This window comes from Egretta garzetta, unplaced genomic scaffold (genome assembly GCF_000687185.1).
Source record: "Egretta garzetta isolate BGI_Z169 unplaced genomic scaffold, ASM68718v1 scaffold156, whole genome shotgun sequence".
Classification (NCBI taxonomy): Eukaryota; Metazoa; Chordata; class Aves; order Pelecaniformes; family Ardeidae; genus Egretta; species Egretta garzetta.
In genome coordinates this window covers 1,262,364-1,281,186 of record NW_009260125.1, presented here as the reverse complement: position 1 = coordinate 1,281,186, position 18,823 = coordinate 1,262,364, and the positions used below count along the sequence as shown (strand labels likewise).

The following is an 18,823-nucleotide window of genomic DNA, read 5'->3' as shown; positions in this document are numbered from 1 at the left end:
CGGCTCCGGCGTTACCCGCCGGCTCCCGGTTAAAACTGCCTCCTCGCCTTTACCTGCCCTCATCCTAACCAGCCCCCGCGGCAGTGCGGTAATCTGACCTCTCCTCAGGGCCCCTTACGGCGCTGCCGCTGCCCGAGGCCCCCGGAGGGGTCTGACCCCCTCGTGAGGAAACACCGGCACCGGGGCCTCGGCCAGGCCTCAGCGGTGTGGGCCCAGCAGTAGGGGTGAGGCCTGGCACCTGATGGGAGCCGTGGCAAGTTTATATTCCTCACAAAACCACTGCTTCCGCTGTAATTCGTAGTTTCAATGGGATGCTCCAACAAACCACAGTCAAACCATGCTATTCCAGAGCTGGCTAATTATAAGCTGTGGGAAACAGGCCTAGGTTTTAACCGCCCGGCTCTCCCAACTGCCCCACAGAACAGTGCAATTCAGGAAAGCCAGTTTCCCTCGCAGTAAGCCATTATTGCCAGTTCCAGTAACCACAGAGACCTGCGTTTCTTCAGCTAGAGCTAGTTTGTGAACTGCTGCGGGCAGAGCTTGCAGCCCACTGAGGATCCTTCAGCCACGTCCTTCCACACAGCATTGAAATAGGCTGTTATGGCACTGCTAGTCGAGGGCACATTTCCTGCGAGGCAGGTCCACCCTAACTGGGGAAAATCCTGAGACTGAAACAAGATCACCATCCAAAGCCGTGCTTTAAGAAGCTTTATGAATGTATGCAACGTATCTGGGAGACTGGACTGTTAAGGGTAGGAAGCCATCATCGAGACCAGTACATTCAATGCTCTACTGAGGCCAGCTGGCAGGAAACTGCCCATGCCAATCCTGGTGAACTCCCTCAGCTCCCAACACAGGATGGCCCTGTGCAAACTCTCTGCTGGGAACAGTCCATCCCCGCTGCCAGGGCCTGGGAAAGTCTTGCGGGAATAGGACTTGACAAGAGCCAAATTTGGGCTGGGAAAAGTTCTAGCAAGGAATCAGTAGAGGCAACTTCATTTCAGTGCCAAAAATTGTTCCTGAGTATGCTTGGGGTGTATGGCTATAGATAAATAGGTAAAGACATGCAGAAAGCAGTGCTGTCAGATTTTACATCCTGTTTAAAATTTTTACTTTTTTTTCCTGGAGTTAGAAGTTTTCACTTGGCTAATCAAGTATTATCTCAAAAATTAGGGAAAATCAGAGTTGAAATTCTATTATGTGTCCAAGTGCCACACAGTGTTAAATGTGATACAATACAAAGAAACAAAACACAATTTAAAAAAAAAAATCTGTACTACATATGCTGGAGGGCAGGCACTGGGTTTTGGTACTATTTTCCTAACTCAGTAACTCCCCTCTGCCTCAGACTGTAGCACAGTACTTCTGACATTGCTCTGTTCCAAAATGAGATAGAAAGCTGGGCTCTCGACAGATGATCAGAAGGACTCTTCCTGATCTTGGGCCTCAGATACAGTATTGGCTTTTCCTGAGATCCTTCAGCACCTGCCTTCTGTGGCCCCTGTGCTTTCCTCTTTCACAGATACAGCCAGTTTCCAAAGGAGCTCAGCGCCGAGTTGATGAGTGCCCTCAGTCTCTTGCGCTGGGCTCTATTTCCGCGCTGGGTCTTGAGAATGGGGGGAACTGAGGATCCTCCTGCTGAGTGTGAGCAGTCACCTATAACTGCCAGCAGCCTGTTACTCAGAGCTGATTCGCAAGAGCTGTCAGTCACAAGCAGATTTGAGGTGACAAAACTACTGTGACTCACCAATGATGGTGACGGTGGTAAGAAGCCCCTGAGCTGTCTCAGAGGCTAAAGCTTGAGAAGGCAATTCACCGTGATTTACCTTCTCAGACTCCAAAACACAGAGCAATTTCAGAAAAAGCCATCGTATTTTAAATACATAGCTTTTCTGGAATATTTTGTGTGTGTAGGCAAGTTGTTATTCCCTTTGGAGTTCAGAATGAAAATGTACTGACTGCCCTAAAAAGTTTGCACTGCCACTTCATACTCTGTGTGCTTAAACAGCAGCTTTAATCCTGCAGCGGGGCCTGTCCAGTTTCTGTCACAAGGACTGTAATTGCATGAAAACAGTAAACCACAAAAGCATTACACACATTTAAAAATAAAAGTGGAAACTGTTGTTAACCCATTAGTTAACATGCAAACCTAAATGCCAAGAAACCAGATGCTACCTAATTTGACCAGGACCCCTTGGTTGCATATGTAACTGTAGATCTCTGTGACTGAAATTACTGCCACTGTTATTTTGCTGCCTGTACTATTTTAGTACCCACATAACCTATGTAAGAAGCATTTTGTAGCTGCAAAGTAGGCACATCCTTCCACCAGAGAATTTACATTGGAGGCAAATTAGTTTCTGTGGCATAGAAAATCTAACCTTGCATGAAGTTAGCTACTTCTCCTTTTTTATTTTAGTTCAGTTTCTCCCTTTTAGTTTATGCATATTCAAAAGATCCATCCAGTTCAAGCATTTTTTTTAATTTCAGATGTATCTCTGTCAAGTTGTAAAATAAAAAAGCAAAGCACCAAACTCTGCATTTGAAAATTAAAATTAAGCTTCTCTTCCATTTTACAGTTAGATCTAACTGATCTCATTATGCTGGGATTTATCTCAAAGATGTTTTACCAGACTTCACTAAGCCATTAGCCATCCTCCATCCTAGAAATTTGAATCCTTGCTAGACATAGAATTACAGCTTAAGATAAACTGATTATCCTCATAATACGTCTCCTACTTAACAAAATAGCAGTGTCTCATATGTAAATGCAATCTAAAATTCAGCATTCAGCAAAGGTCATTAGAGAGATGCAACTTTAAATTAAGAAATGTTATTAGTCAGCTAAAAATGCAATAAAATAAAACAAATACTGGTGGTGTAAGAGTATGAGCCGAATATATAAACATTCACCACTGAAGTCTTACAAAACACTACTTTTTAAATGGTTTAACAATCTCTTTATACAATTATTTAGAAATGGACTATTATAACAATGAATGCTCACAACATCCCTCTGGTTTAGGTAAACAGTATTATCTGCAGCTCCCAGATGGGGAAAATGAGACCTTCCCTCATGGTTCTTATGCATCCCATCTCAAGCAACAATGAAGTAGAAGGGCCAGGATTAGCAGAGGGGAGTTCTGTATAAACGATGTCCTTGTCATCTATCCTGCAGTATTGCAATGATACATAAAGAGTTGCCTGCCAAATTCAGGATGCCACGGAGCCTTATGAAATGGGTAGATGAGATAGGTGAGATTCTCGGGATGACAATCTGATTCTTTCAAATCCAGACTCCAGATTTCACCCTAAGTATGAAAAGCTTTGTATTTTACACTAAGTAGCTATTTTAGATTAGCAACCCTCATAAACAGGTTTCTGAAAAAGGACCAAATGCCACTTTTGGTTTTTAAGCGGGCTTTACCCTTCAAACTCATCAGGAACTCCAAAACCAGAAGTAATACGCAGTCTGAATTATATAATTCCAACTGGTTTTCTGGGGAAGTGAGGTTTCCATGCCGATTACTGTACAGTATCAACCAAACGTGGCACAAAGATCCCAAAGATAAGGCCATTCCTATGTCTCATGAAAACGAGCAGCCAGGAACTGCCAGCTGAGGAGAAGGCTGTGGTGTCAGCTCACACACACGGGGAGAGACTCTGCAAATACCCAATATGAATAAAGATCCAGCTAGTTCCAGCACTCTTAGAACTAGCTGGTTGCTGCTAGAGTAATACTTCTACTTTGTAAAACAATTCCATGTAGTAGCAGCGAAAGTGATATAAATCAGAAATCTGCATATACATACCTGATGCATATATAGCCATGTGTCAACATAGGGGCTGAACACAATACTTGGAAACAAGCCCTGCTGTAACTCTGAACTAGAGTGGCAGTCTTGATGTGGGCAAAGAAAGCACGATCACATAGGAAGGTTTTTCTTTCAATTGTATAGATAAAATATTTCTTCTGAAACAGAGAAAAAGTTCTTATCAGCAAGACACACTATCATGATGAGGTTACTATGGGAGTAGTCTGGAAGAGCTATCCTGGATTACAGGTTGATTCAACCCCAGACAAGAGGCCGCAGCAACCGAGCATCAGAACAGCACTACTCAGGAAAAAGACCTTCAAAACTGCTGAAACCAGCACCCAGTAAAAGCATTAACAATTGAAATTGCCTTCAGCTAAACTACTGTTTAGTGCTGTGTTGGCTTTTTGTAGAGTCGTCGTGCTCACTGCTTATTGACAATCCACTATGTTTTTAAAGCAATGATATAGTATTGCACTTAATGAATATGCCGAAGTCCCGCTGCCAGGAATTGGCTTTAGCTTAGCCAAGCAAGCAGAATTCAAACGAGCCTGAAAACATGGGCTCAAGAAACGCTACTTTTTTGCAGAGGATTGGTTTTTTGTGAATAAAGCTGTTTGAGAATACAAAGCAAACTTTATGAACGCTATGTTGTCCAATTTTCATGCCAGCTGCTCACTGGCATCTAGCTGATTATTTTGATCAGTATTAACTATAGGTTATCCTCCAGCTAATTAAATTGCAAATAGCTTTTCTTTCCCATGGTTAATCACTGGGCAGCAACTGCAGAGGCCTACAGGCCACTGACACTGGTCTTTTGTACTCTCGAGCTACAAGGAAGACTGTCTAAATTAAACGTAAAGGCTGCTGGCTGAATTTATAACATTTCAGTTGCTCATTAACAGAGCACTCCTTTGAAGCTGCTGATTAAAAACTTTCTTCAGGGAATATTATAGTATTCTGTCTGCATGCAGTTCTTTTTCTCATAGGTATTTGTGCACTGAAATAAGAGAGAGACACCTGTCGGTAAGTGCCAGAAAACTTACCACCTGACTTCTGAAGGCTTTTCTCAGAAAGATCAATGGAAAGCATTTGGATAGTTCATGACAACACTTTTTCAAGAAGATGCAGTAACTCAGGAGGAAATTCCTGTGGGTATGTTCATCCAATTTAGCAAAACAAACAGGTTTCTCCTTGCCTTTTAGCAGGCTCATTACAGAACAAGGATCTTAGAAATTAGATCTTTTTTATTGCTTTTGTTGGCACTCTATACAAGTGTCATTTCCATACCTTCCTTTGACTATAACCACATACAGGTGCATTGTTTTGTATCATTATTCTGATTTGATGGTGGATGAGTTCCCAAAACTCCAACATTTATTTCAACCTTTTGCTCATTTTAAGGAAAAGTCACTTCACCAAAATATTTTCTCCGGAAAAAATAACTAAAAGGTCACCCAAGTCTCTAGTATAATTCAATAGAAATTAAAACAGTTAGTTAGTGAAAAATTAAATTAATGCAATTACTGAAAATATTAGAATTTGGCACCTGATCAGGCAGCCAAGACAGCCACCATTTCTTTGATTCTGTGATTCATTCTTCCTCTGTTCAGACATCATTCAGGTAGCAATGCTGTAAGCAGCTTTTCTTAACAGTCTGTGGAAGGAGAGTACATTTTCCATTACACAAAAATGCTGTTAATGCTGCTCGTCACAGCTTATGATATAGTAAATGTACAGTTACATGCTATTCTAATATCCAGATAACAGAGTTTTCTCTTTTATCTCCTCTCTTAAACCCTGTTTTCTCAATCTTTAATCCCTATAATCTCAGTAATGCTTAAGTAAGCATTAGCAAACACAAACTACAGACCATGTAGTTTTATACAGATACTAGTACAGTGTGAGTATGGACTGACTTACCCAAAATAGTCATTGATCCAGGGCAGGTTTTGTTTAGCTACCATGGTTCCCCGTTGCAGTTTAACTGCGGAAGCAATGTATATAAGCATTCAGCTTTACAGCTCTATCCAGCTTCTTAGCTGGTTTTATAGCCTGGACTGATTGCCATGGTGCTGTAGACTCTCTGGGGTCCACGATGCTATTGCAGGCTGGCCAAATTCAAGTCTGGCTCTTCTCCATATGCTGCAGGCCTGCCCCGCACTCACGTGCTGAGGTGGCATCACTCAGCACACCCAACTCCAGCTGTATAAAACCAGTCCTCTACACTCTCTCAATAGTGAGTAGAGAGAAACAGGCACCCCCAAAATGTGGGTTATCCATTGTACTCTGGACACCTTTATTAGAATGATTACTAAGAAACATCTCCTGGTGGTAATCCTCTCTCCCGGTGATTGTAGAGGAACGAATGACTAGTCCAGCAGACTATAGATACCCAAGTTCTACGCAGCTACCTTCAGGCAAAACAAATCCTATCCTGAGCTTCAGGCTAGTAGTTCATCCCAGGCTTCCCTTATCTAAACATCAGATCCACATGTTTTATTAAATTATTAGAGGATATTACACAGATTATAAATGTATAATGTATAAGTTGAACTTATATTTTGTAAGGGCCTCCAGCATTTTAATGCAACAGGCTGGAAATTCTGCAGCATCTTTACTTAAATTTAAATACTGAGTTCTTGCCATTAATTAAATCAAATAAAGCAATCACTTGAGTATTCCTTATCTTATTTATCTTTATATTACAATAAGTTTTTTTTTTTATGCATGCACGTATTCAGGGTTCAAGAGTCTGTAGCAACTGTATTTTGTGCTGATTTTTGTGAAATTAATAACCACACTGTAGAAATTATCAAGGGAAAAGCTAGGGGTGTTGGCAGATGGCTGGCAAAGAGAAAAGTTGGAGCTTTTATAACCTGAGAAGCCAGCAGAAGGAGTTTGGGAATGTGGGATAACATTGGTTGGATATTTGTGTTCACATAAGCAGCTAACTTGCTAAAGTTGGTATTTAAACTTCTAAATTTCAAGTTAACAATCTGATTCCACTGCGTTTAGTGGTGCATATCACTAAAGATCTTTTTCCAGCCTGATTCCAGATTCACTGGCTTTTTTTAATAGTCCTCTGGAGGAAACAGTTTCTGGAACTTCTCAAACCCACTGTACTCTATGTCCCAGACTGATGCCTTTCTCAAATCCTGTTACAGCCCACAGTGCCAGACCTAGCATTTTTTTTTTTTGTGGGAGACAGCTGCTTTTGCTGGTCATTTTCTTCCCTACCACTTTTCTACATTTTTCTACTAATTTCCAGATGTTTGGCAGCTAGGGCAGAGCAGTAACTCCAAGCAGGCTGCCAAACATCTACTAATCCCAGACATTGCGCATACACAGGTCTTCTCTGTATTTCGTGTGCATTGTGATGCTTCTCCTTCACAAAAGCCATGCAACTCGAGCCACATATGCTCAGAAAATCATCAGGTTCGCAATGCAAGAATTTCAGTGCATCCACGTTAATGAGTTGGCCTGTAGACACTCAGTAAGCTTGAAGTGTCCAGAATGCATTCAAATTGATGCACATGCATAAAGATCCAGTATGCCTTAAACACATTTGCTTCCACATTTGTCTTTGGAACTTCGGATACCACCTGGAAGGCATGAGAGCACCTGTGTACCTCTGGAATATATATTTTTTTCTTTGAAAGCCCCATTTAACTAAGTATATAAGGAAGAACCTGGTTAGTGTGAGAGGCTTAAGAGATCTACCTAAGAGGCATTTTCAAATACGACATGGTCTTCATAGCAGATGAGCTGTAGTGTGTCAAGCGAAAGAAGGTTTGGAATAGGAAGCCAAATCACTACTACTAAGTAGATTCAATGGAATTAGGGGATGGGCAGTTACACCCCCTAGCTGGTTGCAGCTATTGCATTGATGGTACTGCACAGTGGTTGCACTACTTTCAGCATTAGCCGTAATCTCCCGTGTGTCTGACTATGGCTATCAGTCATCCTGCTAGTCTATTCATGCTGGCAGATCTACTTTTTGTACTATGTAATGTATTTATTTTATCCTGAAACATTTTTCCCCAATCAGGTATAAAAAATAAAACCAGAAAGCTTCATAACTTACTGCCAGCTGCACAGTGCATGAATCTCAGAGCTATTTCTTTCTACTTGCCCACTTTTTTTTTTGTTTTTTTTTTGCTATGATAACCCATATTTTCTAGTGTTGGCTTTCTACCAGTGAAATTATTTATGTCTCGATCTTTTCTTTTTGAATTACAAGTTAAGCACTAGGAGTAATTTTTAGTATGATTATGCGTATAAATTGATCACAAGAGATTTATTGAGAAACTCTAAACTCCCCAAAGCTTCTTGAAATTCTTCTTCACTGTTTTTCAAAGTTCTCAGCAGCCTCTGGATAAATAAAAGAAAGAATATGTGGCATTTACATGCAATTTTTATTTCATCCATGTAAGGTCCTCAAACATTTCTCAGAAATGCATGGATTGACTTTCTCTGCCTACATAAAGTCTATCACAAATTATGTATATTCGAATAAGGAGAACCCATCTAACACAGTTTGCAATAAAGCACCAGGAACTATGTGCATAGTTAAGATTTGCTATCTGATTTTGCAGGTTCAGCACAGGCAATGAGACTCTCTGATTTAATTCAAAGTACCTGCCTTTAAACAGATGACTTGCATGAAATGGTGGCTGACACAAGCAGAACATGGAATGGAATGGAATGGAACAGAATAGAATATTTCAGTTGGAAGGGACTGGCAACAATCATCTAGTCCAACCACCTGACCACTTCAGGGCTGACCAAAAGTTGAAGCATGTTGTTAAGGGCATTGTCCAAATGCCTCTTAAACACTGACAGCATTTGACTACCCTCTCAGTAAATAAATGCTTCCTAATGTCTCTTTTTTTACCTCCTTGCTTTGACTTCTGCAAATGCTTGTCTATGATGCCTTGCTTTGATTTGTAAGCTAAAGAAGGGAATAAGACTTCCAGGTAGAAAAGGGGAAGAACAGATAAAGACAACTTGGATAAATTAATGTTCTAAATTTTGTCAGCCTGATATAACTAACTCCCTTAACCATTCTCTACTAGTTCTCAGAAGTAACTGCTTAATTCCCTCTCTAAACAAGGAATGCATAATTTAAATAAGAAAGGAAATTGTCAATCATACAAATGGAAAAAAAAAAGGACAATCCAAAACTCAGGAATTCAGGAGAGGCAGTTCTTTGCCTTTCAGTTCCTTTTGCCAAATAATAGAAAAAATAAAGTATACTTAAGCATCTATACAATAGAAAAATGGAGATTACCATGAAGATGGAGCCAGGCTCTTCGAAGTGCTATATGGTGGGAGTATGGCAGACGATGGGCGTAAGTTGAAATCAGGGAGGTTCAAACTGGTTTTAAGGGAAAACATTTTCACTGTGAGGCAGTCAAGCTGTGGAACTGGTTGCCCAGAGAGCTTGTGAAGTTTACACTCTTGCAGGTTTTCAAAATCCAACAGGATGAAGTCTAATCTGAACTCATAGCTGACCCTGCTTTGAGCAGGGGATTGGAATACAGACCTCCTGAGGTCCCTTTCAAACTCAATTATCCTGTAATCCTATGGTGATAGGTAACAGGCAATGCAGTTTTATGAGAAAACAACCTATTAAAAGCAGCATTCCAGAACGTGGACACAGGCCTTGCAGATTATAGAGCAGCAATAGATGCTTCGTATGTTGACTATATAAAGCTCTTAACCTGGTCTTGCAGGAAGCATGCATGGCTAGCTAAGGAAATACTCTGGATCTATCTAGGGGCCAGATTCAATTTTCCTTGGAAATTCCCCCACCTCTTGCCCCATTCCCCTTTGTCTTCTCCTGAGGGCCACAGGGAATTGGGCAGGGGGTGGTTGTGGCATGCCTACACTGTGCTAGTTCTGCCCCATGACACCTTCCTTCCTGAGGGGTGCAAGGCCTCTCCTCAGGAGACAGGAACGTGAATCTGCCACGTTGTCTCAATGCAGCGGCCTGAGTGGTATGAGTGCACAGGTACATCGTGTCATAGGATAAACATCAGAATAAAAAACGGCAACAAACCAGAGAAATTATCTGAAAAGATAGGATGTCATTCAAGACGGAATAATGTAAGGTAGTATTTTTAAAATAACCAGCTGCACAGGAAAGTGATGGAGTGTTATTGGTAAGCAGTATGCCCCTCAGGAAAGCATCTGGGGGTAATATTGCATCATGAACTGAAGAAGCCAGGGCTGTCATACTGTTGTAAAATAAGCAGACTTCACACTGGGGAGTATAAACAGCTCTATAAAAGACACATGAAGCAAAGTTCTGTTCAAATCAGCACAGATAAGACCTCAGCTGGAGTACAACATCCATTTTTGGGCACCTCACTTGAAGACAGACCAATAGAGAAACCATGGTAGAGCCATGTAATTTTTAGAGGTATAGAAAATGTGACCCATTGGGTAAGATGGAAAGAATTCATTTGTTTAGTCTAGTAATGAGATGATTGAGGGAAGATATGGTATCAGTTCTCAAACACAAAAAAAGTATTGCAGAGATATGAAGTGTTCTTCATGTCTACTCATACGGCAAGAAGTAATAACCTTGAACTGCAACTTGAAGATTTAAGTTATATTTTACAAAAAGCTTTTGAGCTGTGAGGAAGGTTATGCAGAAGTGCACTGTGGAGAGGTCTGAAGAATCTGCATGACTGCAAATTTTCAAGGTCAGCTTGAACAAATATCTGACAGGAGCTGATTAGATAGAGTGGATTCTGCTCTGAAGCAAGAGGATGAACCAGAAAACTCTTTCAGCTCTTTTTTATAATCATGTCTAGGGAAGCAACTCCATTGTCCTCATTACTAAATTGGCATGAAAGAGGACAAAAAAATGTACCAGTGTCGCCTCTCCAAGTTTTCTTCAATTATGTCAAGTATTTTTTTTCCTACTTGTTAAATCTCAGTTTTGTTTTATCTAGAATTAGGGTATCTCTGGTAGATGAACAGTACAGCATACATGAAACGGGAAAATTGTTTTTATTAAGGTTGTTCTGTTTTGTAAATACTTTTTAAACTTAGATCATGTGAGCAGCCGGGATAAAAGAACCCTTAGATTTGTAACTGCTCATTTTGTTTAAATTATAGGAATGGCAGGGATAAGAGAAGAACCCTTTGTTTAGCTTTATCTGTGCTGGAGAACATCTCCTGCCATTGCTCTGCAAACCACTGTTCTGTCTAGGTCTTTTTACACTTACTTTCTAAGCTCCTCAAAGTTCTCCTAGTGACACAGGTACACAGACACCAAGATTCGGTGTCTTTTCAGCAAAGCTTGAAAACATGCTCACAATTGAACTTCTTCATTTCAGTTCTGAAGAAACTTGGTAGAGGTCATGGTGAAACTAGGGGAAATCCCACTTGAAATTTCCAGTACTTCTAGAATTAAACATAAATAGTGGAGTTAAACGTCAGTAACAGAACACCAGTCCCTCACTTAATTTGCTAGAAAGGAGCAAGTCACTTCTTTATCTTCCCCAAAATCCATAAAAGTTGTGGTTTCTAAAAGCTTCCATCCCAGGAAGCAGGAAGCTTAGAAGCTACCTTCCCTCCCCCCTCCCTCCCCACCCATTTTAGAGGTTGTTTTATTCTCTGCTTCTGTTCTTTGAGTACTTTTAATAAAAATTATCTTTTATTAATTAACACCATTACTCTGTTATCTGACTCCAAAAGCATTTTCTATGGAAGAAGCTTACCACTGCGAAGCATTGTGCTGTACACTTGAGTTATTTATCATTATTACTTCTTTGACAAAAAAACAATCTATACCAGAATACTTAAAGAATCATCAGTCATTTCCCAAGTTATAAATAACATACATGATAATTACATCCCTTCTGAAAAAGACAATGACACTAATAATTACCTTGAAAAAAAATCTGTTACCTTCAGAGTTTGCATCAGCAATAGATCACCATCAACAACTGTTTATGCATTTTAAGTAAAAATTGTGCAGTTCTGCTCTAGTTTTGCCAGGATGAAAAGACTCGGTTCAGGTGCATCTGTTTTCCAGCGACATCTATGCTTGCTTTCTTTCATTTATTCAGTGAACCAGATGTGTTGACTGATGTCTGAGAAATCAAATTCTCTCCCAGAATAATTCCATTGTAGTCAATTTAGTTGCAGCGAAGACCAATTTGACCCATGGAGCTCAGTATATTCTAGAAGGTCATGCAGCCTGTCAGTAGCTCAGACAGGATTTAAATAGAGGATCTTCCTGAATCCCAATTCAGATGAGCCTCTTGACATCATCATCATGTCTACACACTCAGAGCGATGTTTTGTCAAATGCCACTCAGAGCATTGCTCATCTGTTAGCATACCAAAAAGTGACCTTCATGGCTTTAGTCACATGCCTTCATTCTTTATTTCCATTTATTTATAACTCTCTCCTCTATTCAGTGCCAGCTGTTAAAACCAAAGCAGATTTTCCTTCCTTCTCCCTCCTGGGAGCTGTGGATGCAGAAGAGGTTTCAGACTCATTTCAGGAGGTCAGTAGCAGGGTACTGAGCTCAGCAGGAAACCCAGCAGGTTCCATTAGTGCCAGAGCAGCAGCTTAGCAGCTGAAAGCAGCTCCTTGTAGCACATAGCATGCCTGTGTGGGGTGCTGACAGTTACAGTAATACTCCAATTATGAAAGATCCTCACTGAAAGTAGTGGTTTGAACTATGGGATTTCTTGAAGTCCCTTCTAGCCCTGTATTTCTACGATGCTTGTAAAACAAAGCTACAAAAATATTTGTGCAGGCAAGAAAAAAGGATGGTCCATGACTCTGAATATTTACAAGCAATCAAAGGAAACTCTGGCTTACCTCATTGTTATATACCTTTCTTATTCATGACTATTTCCCTATAGTAACTTTACATGATTTTAAAAGTCATTATTTTTTCTTGTTTTCCATTTCACAATATATTTTTATTGTAATCTAAAAACTAACTTTTTTGAAATTATGCAGAAGTTTTTGGTTACAATACCACCAGCATTATCTGATTTTAACCAGGTTTCTTGTGAAACCATGCTCCATGCCTTTCTGCCAAACTAATTGGCCAATTTCAATGATATTTGAAAGTAGGAAAGAAATTCCAAGGGCTTTCTGTGGATTAGGAAGTCTTAGAGCATTCCCTGCTTTCTTAGTAGAAATGGACAACTCAGCTACATCCCAGTTCGCACTGTGAAGAAACCTGGGTAGGCATCTGTCCTTTTCCCTGAAGCCTGGTTTTCATAGACAGTAAACATTAAAAATTTGTGTTTGATGGGATCTAAATGATGCTCCAAAAGCATCTGTTCTGGTCAGTCAAGGGACCAAGGCATCGGAGCATAGTACACCCCGAAGTAAGCCTAATGCAGCCCAAAGTAATTGAGTTCCTATAACTTTCTTTAGCACCAGTATCTGCATATAGGAAGGAGACTCAAATTAGTTCCCCAAGTATGAGAAAAGTAGGTAAAACATGGCAGCATGTAGTATCTCAGCGTGCGCCAGTGGACACGTGCACTTGCTGGCCAGTCTGCCTGCACATACAACTGACTGGGTTAACCACAGCACACGCTGGCTCTTGCCCAAACAGATGTCATGGAAGGCATGGAGAGGGCTCGGATTATTGCACTGGGAGGGTGAAACTACAAAGCAGTGAATAGAAAAGATCAGGACACCAAGCTTGCTTAGTTTTGTTCTTTCTGAAAGAGCCTATTTATATATGATTGTATGTTTCTATGTGGCATTGTCCTTCCATATGTGCTCTGAAAGTACATGCGTAAATGGTGGCCCCAGTTCTTCCACGACCATCACTGGTGTTATTCTGCATTGCTGGCAGAGGTGTTATACTGGCTTTAAACTCAAAAATGAGACAGACAGTGAATTCAAAGAAGTTGTTCCAATCCTAAGATCTCCGAATGGGTATGTCACCCTTTAGCAGGAAATAAACACCTATGAACCTCCAACATTGTCTGTCTGTAAGACTTGAAAGGTGTTGTGTTCAAACATGAGTAGAAAGAGACAGTTTTAGCACTCTGCAGCTATAGACAGCTCCTACAAAGCATGTAGAATAAATAGTTGAACTGACCCATCACACTCTTGTGGTCAGCTCTTCACTGTATTGGTGCACCCCCAAAAATCACCCTAAGAGCAACCCATTTGGGACACTGCTGGTGAAAACTCGGGCCTGTTCACCCTTCCAGCATCCTCTTCAGGCAGCCTAGATACTCCTTCTGCAGATGTATGCAGCCTAGAGCATCCCACCATGAAATACTTAAGAGTATATTCTTCCATACTTTCATACCATGCCCCTTTCCCCTTCTACACATGTGCATCTCGTCCCTCCCCGAGCACTTTGTAGTTCTGCCAGTGCAGTAGCCCTCTCATTTTGCAGGCTGACCGTATGCCAAACAAGCAAGCTGTGTCTTGGCAGGATGAATTTTCTTCCCGCGTTCCAGAGGACTCACAACGGGCACTCCCTGCCAAAGGGCTACATTCACAGCTATGAAGGGAGCCAGACCATCTTAAAGACCCGCTGAGACCCAGCACTGGGGTTGTCAGATGATGCATATCTGCCTCACAGTAACCCACTTGCTCTGTGGTGAATAAAAGCACAGAATTAGGCCCAAATACTTCTTAGAGCCACAAAAAAATGAAACCACAGAGATATAAATGGCATGAGAATTCATTACATATACAGACAGCAATCTGGTCATATCAAAAAACTAGAGGGTAGAGTTAAGATCTTGGCAATTGCCAACATTTACATCCAACCCGTGGCACTATGCTTAAGAACTGCTCCCTTAAATAAAGGATAGTCACAAACCAAATCCATTTTAGTGTATGTCTAGAATGATTGTTAGAGGGACATTTTTGAGTAATGCATTTAGACACAAAGAAACAGGTTGTCATCATCTTGCCTGCAATGAAAGCAGCACAGTGTTCTACAATCTCTAATTTCCAAATAAAAGCAAGAGACTCATAACAACCTAACCGTGTAAGGAGCTACTCTACATACTCATTTTTTCTCCTTTGTGCATCCAGAATATCTTTTTCCTGTTTGTTAAGCCTGTTACTGTATCTTGTGCCCAATACAAAGTCAGTTGCAAAAGGGCAGGGATTTTTCTTTCTGCACAGTGCCACTCACAAAGGAATCTGGATCTGATCAGGCCTTTTAGGCACTGTGATTGAATTTCCTAAATAAATTTTAATGATAGTAATTTTGCAAAATGTTCTCCAGTAGTGCAGTATATTATCAGGTACTGACTGTAACAGCATCATCTCATGGTAGTGCTTGTTCACAATGACACTGCCAAGCTTCACCAATTTTGGAAACAAATGTAACAACGTTAATTTCCCCTGAGATACATGGTTAAATCTCAAAATCGGGTGCTAAGGCTAGGTGCGTTTCAGTAAGCTAGGGCACAGGCCTGGACGTTGCCACACTTTTAATATGCATTACATTGCTAGCACAGTTGCTACCTGAGTTTTGGCTCATGCCAACTAGCATCCTCCCAGACAGTGCCCAAGCATGCTTCAGGGGTTACTCTGGGCCAGACTCTCAGCAGCAGTTCTGATGTTCTGATGCAGCCACCTGCTCTTCAGGGCTAGGAAGGTTTATCTGTATGAAAATACATGCGTCGTACAATTTGGTGTCAGGGCTGGGGAACGCTCCTGGCCCATCACGGGTATAACACAACCTAAATGTCTCTGTTATGGTTCCAGTTTATTGTCTCCCCCAGTTTTGTCCCCTCAGTAGGAGTTAAAGAGATACCAGCTAGGCATCAGAGAGGATCTCACGTAATATTTAGAAGCACATTTTGTTTTGTGTTAACTGTAGTTCATAAGTTCCTCCTCTGTAGTCCCAAAGATTGACAAATACTTTACCACATAAGAGGTTTGGATTTGTAATGGTAAACATGACATTTATGGTAATTTCATTCAGTATTGTATATTGATTATATATCAATTTTGTAACTAAGGCAATTTAATGTTTTGCTGAAATATTACTGTGAACCTTCTTTCACAGGGCAACTTAACATCCAACATGATTTGAAACTCTTCTTGCCTCTGCAACAGTTGCCAAATAACTTTTCTCCCTTAACTTCTCTCCAAAACAGTGTGGATGCCATAAGGGCGGTTTCCTCTCCACACCACAATTAGAGGGCTAGGTTAGGCTGTTTGACTATCTCCTGAAATGGGCCAATCTTGCCAGAGAGGCTTTTACTAGCTTAGTAGAATTTCTTTAGGTGCAAAATTTCTATGCTAGTAGAATTTCAGTATAGCTAATACTAGAGTGGTGAAAAACTTCTTTGCTAGGATAGTTTATTTGACTCAGAGATCCAGCACAAACTGTTACAGCAAGTGTGCCTTCTTGCTGTGATAAACTGCATCTGCACTCTAACAGTAAACATTGCCCAGTCTATAGCAAGAGTAAGCCTAAAGGGATTTTGGACTATGACTTGATATTCTAAGATGGAGCAAGAGATGGTACAACATTTTTTATTTTATTTTATCTAGGAGGATTTTCAATCAAGTTAAAACAGCTCAGTTATAAAGCTATAAAAATGTTAACGATCAGAATTTTTACTTTTTCCTGCTTTAGATTGTGCTTCAGTTACTGCCCAAGACAGTGAGTATCTTGCTCTGACGCAGCTTATGTCAACCGACTAAATTAAACTTTGTGAAAAAGATATTAGTTCTACGCTTTAGAGATCTAAACAAAATACTGATAAACTTCAGTTGCATAGAAGGTTAAAACCTTCATCAAGGGCAGTTTTATAATCGAGTTAGTTGAGCTGTCCTGCCCATGATTAATGCATACACTATCTCCAAGGGAAAGACACCACTGCGGAAACAATTCATGAAATACTAACTGTGCGATTCTAATTAAGATATAGGTTGTTGCATTAAGCAGATTAAGCTATGTTAAGGAACTTATCCTTCCAAGTGGTTAATGAAAATGGTATACCCCAAAAACTATTTCAATAAAAAAGGATTCTGTTTCAGCCGTTAAATTTCACTGTCAGAAAATAAAATGCACTGACCCCAAAATAACCCCATTTCGCTGTTTCTCAGTGTCTGTGCCTCTCTGCAGTACAAAGAAACTCCCAAATCTTTTTCCATTCCCATACATAGTGGACAATATATAGGGCCAGTCTGAGTAGTAAAAATGCCAGGAATGCATGCCACTGGAGAAAATAAAATTATTATAACTCCTTTTCTTAGGACTAGGTGCCAAGCAAAAAACTCTTACCTCATGCACAGATGGCTGGAACTTTCCCATCTGTTAATAACTTCTGGCCTCCAACTCCTGCAGGATCCTAACGTCAGTCCTTTAAGCACATTAGCACTCCTGGGGTGTATGAAGAGTCGGGGAGATCTCTGTTCTGGGTTTACACAGATGTGCCATTGGGACTTTTCCTCAGTTTAAATGCATTTGTGTGCATAAGACATTGAAAGATCAAAACCTACCAAAGCAGCAGGACTAGACCAAGATCTTAGTTGGCTCATGGGAATACTGAAACAGGAAACCGATTTAAAATTCTGGTTCTGCTGAAGAGCACCTCTGAAGCTGAATTTTCTCTTGTTGTGCACTGGCGTGGCAGAGTAGGCAACAGGTGCCGATACAGACTTCTGGCAGTGTCTCAAACAACCATAAAATTCTGTTATACCAGGAAAGAGATGTTTCCTCATCAAAGTGAGAACTGCACGCTGCGCAGACAGCAGTTGTCTTTACTTACAGCCTCCAAACGTTGACATCTATATTTGTAGCAGAGACAAAATGCATTTACTAAAGCACAGCCTCCTGCTTTTGCAGCACTGGTGACATACAAAGTACTTCCAAATGACATGCGGAGGCAGGTCTGCCTACCAGGAGACATACTCAGCTGAAGTGTAGGATGGGCATCCCAAACCCACTATACTGTTGCAGTCAGTTACTACCAGCCTGGAGGCACTTACCCAGTGGCTTGCACAAATTTCTATACACAGGCACTAATTATTACTTACTGTTAGTGGGCATCGATCAGCGCTATGGAGAGCAGCTTTATCATCTAACTCCTTTAGTAGGTCTTAGATTCCATAAAGTAACAGTAGAAATAACTTCAATCGATACAGATGTGTGTTTAATAACATATAAGTAAAAGTCATGGCTACTACAAGGCCAGTTTAGCATTAGACATACTGATAGGAGATCAGTATGAAAATCATCAGAAATGATCAGGAAATGTCAGGTGAAAAGAGCCAGAAGTAAGAAATAAATTAGGATTTTCCACTGACAAAGGTCAGCAAATCTGCCCGCCCATAAGCAACCAATACATAACTGTCTTCCTTGTACAGAACAAGATAATTTGGTAGTGTTATCCTTCCTCTACCTCACAGAGATTAAGAGAATGATAGATCAATGATAAGAAGAGTAAGGCTCATGTTTCTAGCCTCCCAAGACCTACCTTGAGAACTTGGCCTCTGAACATGGGTAAGATTTCTTCACTAATAAACTGGACATCCATTCCTGAGCTTCAAGATAAAATGTATGTAAATGTGTTATCGGAGCTCCAGATACTCATGTCATATTGCTGCTATACATGATTTTTTTTTCATATCACAGCTGCATAGCTTTGTCCTTTACTTTCCGTTGTACTATGTGCTTAAGGAGGTAACGAAAGATTTAAAAAAATACATGTTTCTCTGGATTGGGTGCCTCGAAATCCCACACTCCCCAGCCCATCGGCTGGAGCCGCGTGTGAAGCACTCACAGGCGTCAACAGGGGCTGAGGCGGTGGAGGCGATCCAGCACGCGAAGAAACTTGGGCATTGGTTTTAACTTCCTAACGTAGGGGAAGTGACCAAGGGGGTACAGGGGCCTGTGAGGTGGGCCGCTCGGCGAGAGGGCGGCCGGCTGCCGCGCAGGGCCTCGCTCGGGCGCCGCACTTGCCATGGGTGCCGGTACCCCCGGCGATGGCGGCACCGCCTCGGGCTCCCGAGAGGACCGCGT

The 18,823-nt window shown here is 41.0% G+C and overlaps 1 protein-coding gene across 1 annotated transcript in view; it reads right to left on the bottom strand.

Moving 5' to 3' along the window:
• The window catches only part of PMPCB (peptidase, mitochondrial processing subunit beta), a 27,814-nt gene extending 9,476 nt beyond the window's left edge, over positions 1-18,338 (bottom strand). Inside the window, exon 1 of the mRNA XM_035896871.1 lies at positions 18,279-18,338. Within this exon, the coding sequence (XP_035752764.1) occupies positions 18,279-18,338 (60 nt within the window). The remainder of the gene's footprint in view (positions 1-18,278) is intronic.
• Positions 18,339-18,823: the final 485 nt, after the last annotated feature.